Here is a 12,204-nt window from a genome sequence, read left to right as displayed (position 1 = left end):
ATGCTCTCTTTATGACAATAAGCAATAAACACCTTGTCCAAACAAATCTATACCTGATTCTGTTCCCAGATCTTCCCTATTTCATATGACAAATCACCACAGTTTCCCTCAGATCTTCTGCTGTCCTACAGAAAGGTCCTAGATTTTGCAATGTCCTGTTCCGCCATCCAGTTATTTTCCCTGTCCAGTTTTATCTCACTCGTCCTAAGTAAATAGAAGGACTAAGTCTTCCACTGTAAAATACCATGCAATGATGCATTAGTATGTCCACTGGGAGTTGAAGTACTAATTTAACATTTTTCCATTTATCTCATATCAAGAGCTGTGTGCATGGTGAAAGACCTTCTACACATATCAGTGTACAGGCCTCAAAGAAATCAATAGTGTTTAACTAAGAATTCATTATACTAACAAAATCCATCAAAAAAATATAAACAAAATAACTTAAAATAAGCATTAGTTGCAGCTTTTCAAATTTATGTTCAATTCAAATTTAAATGATAAGACAAGACACTGAAATAATATTATTTTTCTGTTTTGAAATTTACTCACTAGATTTTAATGCATGTAAGTGCTGCCAGACAGAAATCTGTTCGTACACATTTTCCTATATTTTATCAGAATAGTCAAAACACAGATGAATTTCAAAGAAAGAGAGGTTCTATAAAGAAACGATATAAAATGTAAGTGCAAAATACACAAGCCAGCACATGAATCTAGAGGAATAGACAGCAAGTTCTGCCAAGGTGTTTAAATGAATAAAAATCAAAGAAGTGGCTCAGTTAAACCACAAAAAATACTGAGTACTTGTGAAGGATATCACAACCAAGCACTACGGCATCAATTCCAGCCTTCAAAAAAATCAAAGAGAATTTTTAATTAACAATGTCACTTTTGTAGCAGGTTGGGTTTTTATTGCTGTTATATTTTATTGTACTAGTTAAAAACGGGAATTTTTGAAAAGATAAAACTGGGTGCAAAATTCAGGTTATAAACAAATACATATGAGAATAAGTACATTTTTAATGCATGCTTAGATGTGGGAAAATCTCTCTGGAATAATGGCTGAATCTGTTGGTAGATTCAAAGAGAAAGTCAAACTAACCATCAAAAGCCATATAAAAAGATTTTAGAAGGCTAAGTGATAATACAAAGAGCAACTGTCCTTAAGACAATGGTTTTTATGCCGTGTATCCAGCCTCTGTGACACAAAACAAGCAAACAAAAAAATCCTAGCATTTGGCAATAATTATAATTCAGCTGAAATGACATGCCCCAGGAATGGGTTGAAGAACAAGTGAAATAAAGAAAGAGGGCATATTTATGCAGCAAACTGGATATAGAGGAAGTGATTTAAAAGTGGCAGGTTTCAAATCAGTGTACAATCATAGTCTCCTTGGTATAGCAATGGTGCTAACCATTCTTAGCAAGGTTTTCTGGGTCTGGGGTTTGTTTTTTGTGGGTTTTGTTCTCTTCCCTTTGAGGCTTCTTTGGGTCTTGGTCTTTTGCAATCACAAGACGGCAGTGCATTTTACAGTGTTTAGGGCTACACAGAGAGATGCTTCAATTACGTAATGCAAATAGATGTTTTTCTTTCTTTACCATGAACAGTTAATTATTTTTCAGTAACATAGTCTATATGTCAGAATCCTCCAATAAATTTTGTGATGACTTGTGAGAGAGCTGCTCAAAGAAGTTCTACAGGTTATTGCTCTGTATTACAACTTAAAACAAACAGTACACAAAATGAATACAACATGCAGCTAGTAAAACTGAAAAGACACCATTATTAAAAAAAAAAAAACAAACAAACAAAACAACACCAAAACAGAAGAACAGACATCTACAAAACCCACATGGTCATTTTATAACATGAAATCTTTCGTAACATTTGGGAAATCATTGATATATTAAGGCTCCCTATAGTTCTCCCTGCTACAGTACTAAATCCTCTCACAGAAACAACAATGGAAGAAAACACCAGGACAGAAAATAAGGAGATTTGCAAAAATCCATGAAGTATATAGGCAGGCAGAGTTCCCTCTGGCCTTTGAAAGACTCCCTTACCTAAATCATAAAAAATAATCTACATCAGTCACAAAGGGAACGCAAGACTCGAACTCCATTTCCATGCCTCATATAATTGGCTGGCATAGTAGGAAAAAACAAATTTTAAAATGCAATTACAACTCAAAAAACAATACTACACGTTGCCACTGTTGGAGTATATGTTGTCATAGGGAACCAGTTAGAGCTCCTAAACCCCACTTCTTCTGCAAAACCAGGAAAATTTTTTTGAGTCTGCCATGTTCTGAGTTACAATCAACCTCTGAAATAGGTCACATCTTTACAAAAGCTGTTATGAATTTGGCATTCCGGTTTTATTATTGTAAGAACAGATGTCAGTCTTAAGCAATACAGCATTGCTGTATAAAAAGAAGTGATTTCGAATACCTTTTTGTTGCATGATCCTGCCTCTCTGCTGAAGCCCTGCCTAGATCTCCTGAGGTCCCTTCCAGACCCTATGATTTCTGTGGATTTTGTTATTTTTATTTCCTGCTAAATAAAAAAAAAAAAAAGACAAAACCAATTAGAATTTTATCAAACTTCTAGACAGATAGCTGTAAGTAAGCCTTCATTTTCCGATGTTCTCTGTGAAGTTATTCAAACTATGACACTATTCCAGCTTTTTACTTTAAGAATGTTTTTCTCCCACCCACCATGAATGCCAAGCCTGTCAATCACACTAAAACCAACAAAATACATATGGGACAGTTTAAGGAGTAAGAGCAGACATGAGAAACTGCTCCTTAAACTTATTTGGAATCAACTCCAACATGTGTGCCTGGGAGAAGAAAAATGAGTATATGGTAAGTCATGTTCCTTTCATTATTTTTGTATAAAATGGGCCAAAAAAAAAAATCAGTGACAATGGCTCTTATTTTATATACACTAATACTTCACTGAGCTATTTTGCTCAAGTATATTTTCCCGAGAGCAGTATTCCAGTGTTATATCCACTAAAATAAGTTGCATACAGCTGCTACGTGTTTTTGCAAAGCAGAACTTGACTTTGAAAGTTTTGAAATAATTTAATACATTTAGTGCTTATGTTCATGAAAATATATAGTTGTGTTTAGTAAGAAATGCCAGTGGCATGATATAGGAATCAGTTTTTATACTGCTTGTTAACGATTTCTATGAAATCACAAATTGAGAACTTACTTTATGAAACTCTAAGAAGCTGTAGCCTGTAAAAACATGCCTCTTATGTGGCTTGCACATTCCAGACAGTAGGGAAAAAAAATCATTCAAATATATACTGTAACGATGTGTTAACTCTGTTTTATGTACAAGTTATGTATGAGAATGACCTTCTGTTTAGAGGTCAAATTACCTGGTGTATAAAATGCACACATTAACTAAGATTCCTCTGAAATTTGGTAGTTCTCAACTACTAGATGTCATTTTTGCTAAGGGGTCCAGAAAAATGAAATTTCTTAATATACAGAATTGGATTTCTGCCTTTTTTTGAGGAGTTAAATTGTAAACAGTACGGATGAAAAGTGTTAATGTTTCCAGTTAGATGAAAGTTTAAAATAACAGATTACACTCTGCACATGCACCCAAACACATTTTTAAGTCTGCCAGTGTCCATGCCAGATCAAGAGGCTCCAGGGAATATTCAGTAGTGAGTGAGCATGACCTGCCCAGGGCTAGTGCTGGCTCTCATTCAAGTCTCTACAATCTGCTTGAAAGTTGTGTGTAGGCACCTGGCCTTTTGGAAAGAAAAGGCATCCATGGCCTGTCTTTATCTGGTGGATTCTGGAAGCCTCAATATTCTGCTCAAGGATCCCTGCACTGCAGCCCGCACAGCCAACGTGTGTTCAAGTGCACATATTTACTTGGAATTCAATGAAAGGTGATATACTACATAGAGTAACTAGAAGTATGAGGGTACTAAGTAGAATTGGTAACCAAATCTGGGGTCCTCCTAGCCAACAATTCTTGAAATTATCCCCTTGAGAGTAGTGGAAAGCAAGTGGAAGCGCATGATAATATTCTCCATTTTTGTTGCACATGCTTAAGGAAAGAAAAGTACAGCATTGATCAAACCAACATCAATATCAGCATCAAGAGACTAGCTGCAGGATCCCAGATGAGCCTCCCCACGTCCCTGATTTTTAATTTTTTTGTTGTTGTCGTCATTTTTAATCCGACTAAAACACAAATGGCAAAATATTTCTTGCAAGCTACAGTCCCTGTGGTTCAACCACCTCTGCTACAGCCCCTTTGGGAACACAAAACTGAACATGACCTTCCCAAATAGATCTCTGGAGAGAGGTGAACTGCATGAACATCGGCCTCTTGAGAGTACTCTCCTGCAAACCCAGAATACAAATTAAGGCAACGTCAACACAGGCAATGATAGGAGAATTAGCCAGAGGTTAGTGTTGGGGAGAGCAATCAGAGAGAAGCCAAGTGGGAGAAGAGGGAGGCCTGGGCACAGCAAGGTGGGTGAACTGGCAGGGCAGAGCTTCAGCTCACACTGCAGACTACCAGGCAGCGTAGGAACATAACAGCGGAGGGCAGCAGGCAGCAAGGAGCAGCTCCTTGCACGCCAGTATTTCTGAAAATGCTAGTGGCCTGATGGGCAATCGCAGGAAGAGGAGCAGGTACCGCTGGCTGCATGCACTGAATTGCAAAGTCCTTAAAACACTATTTTTAATCTGCCTTTGAGATGTTCTGAACTAGAACGGCTTACACCTACTCAGAAACCAAACTCAGCAACCAAACTCAGCCTGTACTGCAGAAATAACAGCACTGCTGCACCTCACTTTATTCATGTTTCTCACCTGATGCCATCTGTTATTTTGTTGTTTCCCCTAAGCAAGCACTAAACCTGTAACTCACACATATCTCCCACCCAGCTGCTTCCCACCTCCACCATACATGAAGACCCTACTAATGACACAATCACTCCTGCAATCAAACTAGGCAAGCAAAATTTCTTAAGCAATACATGCACCTCTCTCTTCTGCTCCTATACACAGTGGAAGAGAGTATCGCTCCCTCCCGTCATCCAGGGAGATGTTGCCCCCCTTGGAACAACTCACAGCCAACACTATAAAACATTGAACACTACGCAATTCAGCACAATTTTTCTTACAGCGTGCCAGCCAGGCATTTGGAGATTATTCTGAGGAGGCAAAGCTTAATTTGCAAGGGCTTCTATCTCAATTCTGCATTTCTGAAATTCCAGGAGTTGAGTTTTGCCAGATTCAACGTGCTGCAAAGTCACAAGATAGCAAAGAGTTAAGAGTATTCACTGGCAACAACTGACCTGTCAGTCACTCTAACAGCAAAAATACGCACAGGAAAATTTGAGGAAAGATAGCAGATGAGACATTTCAACTTAGCTGAAATGTCTTTTAATCTTTGAACATGTGCCCCAAATCCATTTTGCACTGGGAAATAAAACAGGAAGAGTAATTGGAAAGCAGAATATAACATCCCTTGGTCTCTGGCCTTTTATGGAAGCTTTCATATTTCTCCTGCTGTGGTGACTAAGAACTGCTGAGCAAAATAATCTGGGTTTGTTTCAGCAGCTGCAGCTGCATCTTTGCAATTTTATTGCCCATTCTACAAAGCAATGGCTCTCAAACATTTCCCCCTTGCTCCATTTTAGAATATGCACCCCACCCCCTTCTCCAGTTTAAGAATTGCATATGCCGCTCCTCTCAAACTGGAAGTGTATTCTGTGTTAGAGGTGAAGAGGCAGAGAAGGGCTGTGAGTGGGGCAGCGATGCAGCTCAGAAGAGATGGCTGGACAGCGACAGGGGTGGGAAGGGGCAGAAGCGCCCATCCTGAGCCTCCTCGGCTCCTCTCCCTCTCGACTCCACCTAAGCCCCAGCCTCCACTAAAAACATCTGTCTTCCTCCTCCTGCAGCCCAGGAGCGATGCCTGGCCATGCCTGCCCCGTCCATTGTGCATCTCTCTCCTTAAAGGGTAACAGTCATGGCTCCAAATTTGGGAATCATTGGTGTAACATATGTGATATATATGCATGCAGCAAATGTAGAGACCATATCCAGACGAGTAAGTCCCCGAGTGTAAAATGCTTGGAGACTGGGAGAATACTATGGAAGTCTTACATGCTTGCCCTGTTTCTATACAGTTTCCTAGGTAGCTCACTTCTGACCACAGTCAGAAAAGGTGCTGGGCTGGATGAGCTTATGGTCTGACTCAGTACAAGCATTTTACGTTAGCCCTACCTTTTGAAAAGATAATGTAGCATTGGAATGAATTTATTGACAATTTTTTCTTTAGTAATAATAATAATGACAAGAGAAAAAAAAAAAAAACAACAAAAAAAAAAACCAACACAAACAAAACTTTAGATCATACATCTCCTTAGAGTAATTGCATGATTTATTTAAGCCCAAAAGTATGATGCCCACACTTGACATGAAGAATGAGATTATATGATGTGACAATATGGAAGTAAAAGTTCTGCAGCTGAACTCTATTTTTTCTGTCTAAACACCACAGCACAATATGTGAAAACCCAGAAGCAAGTCAAATGCAATCTGAAGGCAGATCCAAGCAGTTGGATCAAGGAGTTCAAGAGACAGCTATCACTAACTGTTTTTGTAATAGATATGAAAAATAGTTTCCATATTTAAACTTCTAAGATGCTGATGACTCAGAAATATTTTATACACTGATTTTCAGCAGAATTTGTTTAACTGATTTCAGTCATGACAGATATTTGCATATGTTGATATAACAACTTACAGTTTCTTTATACTGGAAAGAGTCACTTAGAGAAGAATATTGGTACTTCCTAAATCACCCTTTACAGGCGTTCACTTTAACTGAGCAAACAGGAAAAAAGTTGCAAAAAGGACTTCCTCCTAGGATTTCTACAGCAGCTCGGTAAAAACCAGTGAAGCAACAGTTCAGTGTTACTCTCATAGATCAAGTCTTTTTCACTGGATAGCAACATGGCCACAAAACTACCATCGCAGGAGGAATTTGAGAACTGGACCGCTTTCCAAGTTGCAGATCTCCTAAGACAGGTACTGAGTGTACGTGTAACACTTTAGACAGTGCAGTCTGTATTTATTTTTGAAAAACAGATATCTTAAATCTAGCACAGATATTCAAAAGTACTGAAAATAGGTTAGTCAGCAATTGTAACCCCCAAGAACTTATTAATATTACGTGAGATTTTTGGTGCTCTCCTGTTTTTTATAGAAATTTAATTTATGGTAGAAGCTGCTAGCTACGATCTCCTACATGGCAAATCATATAAAAATGCTTGCTCACAGGGATATTTCTTATAATAGAAAAGGTATTTCATGCCCCAGTTTATTTCCTGCTGGGAAGAAATAACCATTTCACTGAAAGTGGGCCTAGATTTTATGTTTTAATATTGCTTTAAAATTTACAGCTTGTCAATAAGAATCTACTGTTCATCTTTTCTTCTCAATGCATATATACCCACATTAGTTGCTAGATGTTGCTTAAGTTTAAGGTACTTGAGCTTTTTTTGTAATCATTCCTTTGTCTGCCTGTACCTGTCCTGGTTCTGCAATATCCTTTCTAGTATATGTAAAATAACCTGAATTGCACAAAATATTCCAAGCTTGTCTTCAGTCATCCTTTCACTGCTTGAATAAACTCCTCCAAGACATATAAAATATATCCTCCATGATATATCCTTTTTCTGATATCAGATTTTTCCTTGTAACTTACCGAATACTATGACTCCGGGTTTAAACTTCTACCTGTAACTTACTGACACAACAAAGTCCATTCACTGCATTTTGATATATAGTCTCATTTTATGTTTCTTTGGGGTTTTTTTTAATGCAAATTTCTCTATATAATTTTATACATAGGATTTTTCTGTCTTGTGTTCATCCTACTTCTAACTGTAGAAGCACCAATCTTTTCCAGTACCTGCTTTACACCAACAGTGAGAATTTATTATCATTAAGGTTTCCCATTCTTTTCAACTGAAGGAGCGTACAATCTTTTTCAAGGAAAATAATACAGTGTTATGAAGTGTTTCTACAAGACTTCCATTTGTAGCCACGTAAGAAGTAGGTCAAAGTTTAAAATGTTCATTTTTTTTTTTTTTTTCCATTTTGCCTTGTGCATAAATACATATGCTCATGCATGTACAATTTTAAAAAAAAAACACAACAGTTTTACAATGCAGATATATCACAGGTGGACCATTGTCCCCACGTTGAGAAAGCTAACCAGTTCCATGGAATTAATGCATAGCATAATGATAATGTATCAGTTAAACTGCAAACTTATTACTGTGAACAGCTACTCAGAGGATTAATTAGCTCAAAGCCTTTCAGCTTAAAGGAAATCAGACTAATTAATAGAAGATATAATGATTTTAAAGTATCCTGTAATTCTACAGCAGAATACAAGACAGAAAATTAATAACAATTGTTCAGCAACTCAGAGGCTTCCAGGGAAATTTCAGCAGGCACGCTGTAACTTCTGGCTTCATATTTGTTAAGAGAGACTCCTCCAACTTTATAAAAAGCTGTTAATGCCTATGCTTCCATTCACATCACTGATTAAAGCAGCTAAGTGATCTAATTACTACGGTATAACCAGCATTAAGTGCTTGGCCATTCTGCGTATCAAAGGCTCGCACCGGGGAGGAGCAGCCGTCTGCCTGCGGCCACCATGTACGGAGCTGTTCAGCTCCGGCTACCAGAGCCTGAGCACCGGGCACTGCCGCCCTTTCCACAGTCAGCCAGCGCGGCGGGGGGCTGTGCTGGATCCCCCCCGCCAGAGGCTGGGCATACACGTACACGAACCCTAAAATAATGCTGTTAAGGTTGCAGAAACAAGCACTTAATGTTAAAAGTGCCAGAAGTGGGATTACCTCTATAAACTGAATTTTCCCCTTTTACATTATGATAATCTGTAATTGCTTCTCTGTGTGCTAACTTTTCCCTTCACAAAAAAATGTCTCTTTCAATGCAGAGAAAGCTGCATGTTTTGTGCACGACTCTGGCCCGTTACAGAAATTGTAAGGTATGCAAGGCCAGGGCTTGCTGAAAGAGACAGAATTAATTCACGGTAATGTCGATTCAATTCTGCCTTGAAATATCAGACTCTGTCACTGCCCCAGCTCAGCGTTTTTACCTGAAGCCATGCAAGTCACCCAGAAAAAAACATGACATTTCCCGAATGCTTGACTTGAAATTCCAGGTTCTGATTTGCGGAAGTGGTGAGAGGCGAGAGTTGTACCCACAGTGGCAGCTCTGCTCAGAAGGTAAAAATGCCAAAATAGTGACTATGCAAATATATATGTGTATCTCACAGATCCTAAATAGCTCTAGTTAGGCATACAAAACCACCGGATACTGTATGAGTTTTACTTCCCATGCACCTCAACTCCCCTTACTAATAGAGTTTTCATCTCACAGGGTGGTCTTACAAAATACAGTTATTAATGTTTCTGAAGCACTTGGACAATAAAAAGAGTACTGTAGAACAGCTCAAAACAACAAAAAAAAAACATTCTAGGTTCAGAGAAGGTTAGAATACTGTGCGGTACAGGTGTACAAGATAGCAGACAAGCAGTGAGCACTGAACAGGATGATATATTGAACAGCAGTTCAGGAAACTCACATCAGCTTTATGTGCTGTGACTGAGGCTGGGTCTTCTGGAAGTATACAGACTGGTGCTATAATATAGATGTACAAGGCGTGTGCACATATGTACAGTGCAATTTTGGCATTTCCTTAACTTTGCAGACTTAATGATGTTTCCAAAACAGATTTTTGTGTGCCATAAGTACAGAAATTATTAACTAGCCATTCTGCAAAGTGTTTCCAGTCTCACGAAAGGCATTTTGTATAAAATCAATAACTTCACTACTAAAAAATAATTAACCCTGTTGATTTTGCTTTTTTCCTCATAAATAAGTGAAGATAATAATGGAAACCTACTAGTCATGTGCATGTACTTACTCCCCTGTTATCTTGCATCTACACTATAATTGCGACAACAGTAAGATATTCCATGATGCATTCAGAGTTTACCTACTCGGTCTCCATTTGCCATGTAGCCTAGTCCCTCTTCTCAGTGCTGATCTTAATGCTATGGAGTTAGTGTATTTGTAAGAAAATGAAAGGTTCAGTGGTCATCACTAAACACCAGTGGAGAGACGTGCTTGTCGTCTGCTTGTCTGACCTGCTAACAATGTAAAAAGATCAGATTTTCCCTTACACAAAAGTTACATGCTTGATTAATAGAATAAGGCAAAGCACAAAAGCAGCTCATCAGAGCCAATAACTAGAGACAGAGCCAATAACTAGAAATAGATGGGCAAAAGCCAAGAGCAAAAACCATGCATTACTTTGATTCTTTGCCTCTCCAGCAACATCAGTGCAACTGATGGCAAATTAACACATCCCACAACCAACCATTGGTCCAAAACCTACAGCAACCATCTCCTTTGAATTGTGATCTACTCTGTATTGCAAACAAGCAGCGCTCTCCCAATCATAGTATAAAAGAACAATTTATAAATTCAAACATAGAAATACTGGCTTATAGGCCAAACAAACTGTCTGAATATATGTTTAAGTATGAAATTTTCATATCCAGAAAGTAGATAAAATACACTTTCAACGTTTCTAAGTGTGATCAGTTTTAGGTATTCTAGAAATAAAGAATCACATTAGAAAATCTGCATAAATATTTGCCTGAGAATAATTTATTTTCACTAATATTCCTCTGTTACTCTCTGAGTTGGTCATTACTGCTACAGAAAACTACAGCTAAGTATTACAAATACTAAAACTCAAGAATGGTACATTCTTAAAGAAAAGATTTCATAGAATCATAGAATGTCTCAAATTGGAAGGGACCCATAAGAATCACCGAGTCCAACTCCCTGCTCTTTGCAGGACTACCTAAACCATATGAGATTTTTTCCCCACTTTCCATGCATAACAGTGCAATTTCTTCAAAAAGCCAGACTAAAACATCAGTGAAACTTTTAGGACATCTTCAGCCTTGCTCCATTCCTTACTGCTTTTTAATAAAGGAACTCCAATGTGTCCATTTTTTTTTCCAAATTAGTTTCTGTCATAAAGAGATACTACTTCTGGACATTCCTGTTTCATTTTAATTTATAATCAACACCAACTTTCTTAAAAAACCCCACCACCACAACCATGTTAGAAAAAAAATCCTGTTTCTGAACCTCAATTCTTTCCAGCAGTGCCCATCTATCGCAGGAACTGCAGGACACACTTAGCCCAATCACCTGGTGCTGAAGCCAAGCAGCAGCCAGTGCCTACGGAGGGTTGGTAAACAGGCATGTAACAGCAGAGCTTTCTCTTACATAGCCGTCATTTTCCAGCAGCGAGCGATATAACCATTTCCTAAGGTGACGCACGGCTGCTGATGGTAGCTTGTGACATAAGCCCTTTTAACCTGTTTCTAATGCTGGCCTCCTCTTATCCCATAGCAATTAAAGTTCCAGAGTTTATTTCTGTCGGGCTCCTTCTTCTATTTATGTTACATTTGATGCTTCATAATTTCATCCTGTCTACTCCATTCACGATTTTATCAGCACTTATCCCCTGTAATCTTTCTTCCTAAGAAAGAGGTAATACTGTGTCTTACCTCTTATGTGGAAGTCACTGCCTATTTCTAAGGATTCGAAGAATTATTACTAAGAATCACTACCTATTTCTAAGAATTAGAAATATTCTTTTTCTAATTATCCATGTCAAATAGCAAGTTTTCCACAATCCCAAGTATTTGAGCATAGAAATATCAATTAGTTTGTTTAAAAATGTCAAGTTTCATATTATTGTAATAATTGTTTTTTTCTCTCACCTCAGTTTGGAATGCCTGAATCTGCTGTGGTTGTAGAAAAACTGGACATGAATGGATCTCTTTTCCTGGTAAGCAAATATTTCGTAAGAGCTATCATTCAAGTATATTTCAGCATAAGGCTTGTATTCCTTACAGTGCCAGGAAATAATCTGACGTTTTCCTTCTTTGTATACACTTCTTCTGTTGCTCTGATTTCCCGTTTTAGTGGGTTGATTTACATCTCTGACTCGAGGAAGCCCCCTACACAACACAAATTCCAGCCAGCCCGTCTACCCCTCCAGAGAATGCGTGCAGATATGTAAAAT

General features: G+C 38.2%; 1 protein-coding gene across 1 annotated transcript in view; it reads left to right on the top strand.

Moving 5' to 3' along the window:
- The first annotated feature begins 6,960 nt into the window (after window positions 1-6,960).
- The window catches only part of BLNK (B cell linker), a 103,629-nt gene continuing 98,385 nt past the window's right edge, over window positions 6,961-12,204 (top strand). Inside the window, exons 1-2 of the mRNA XM_075154768.1 lie at window positions 6,961-7,082; window positions 11,905-11,967. Of these exons, the coding sequence (XP_075010869.1) occupies window positions 7,008-7,082; window positions 11,905-11,967 (138 nt within the window). The 5' untranslated portion in view covers window positions 6,961-7,007. The remainder of the gene's footprint in view (window positions 7,083-11,904; window positions 11,968-12,204) is intronic.

This window comes from Calonectris borealis, chromosome 7 (assembly GCF_964195595.1).
Source record: "Calonectris borealis chromosome 7, bCalBor7.hap1.2, whole genome shotgun sequence".
Lineage (NCBI taxonomy): Eukaryota > Metazoa > Chordata > Aves > Procellariiformes > Procellariidae > Calonectris > Calonectris borealis.
Note: the sequence above shows the minus strand (reverse complement) of the source record. Positions and strands in the feature narration are given on the sequence as shown.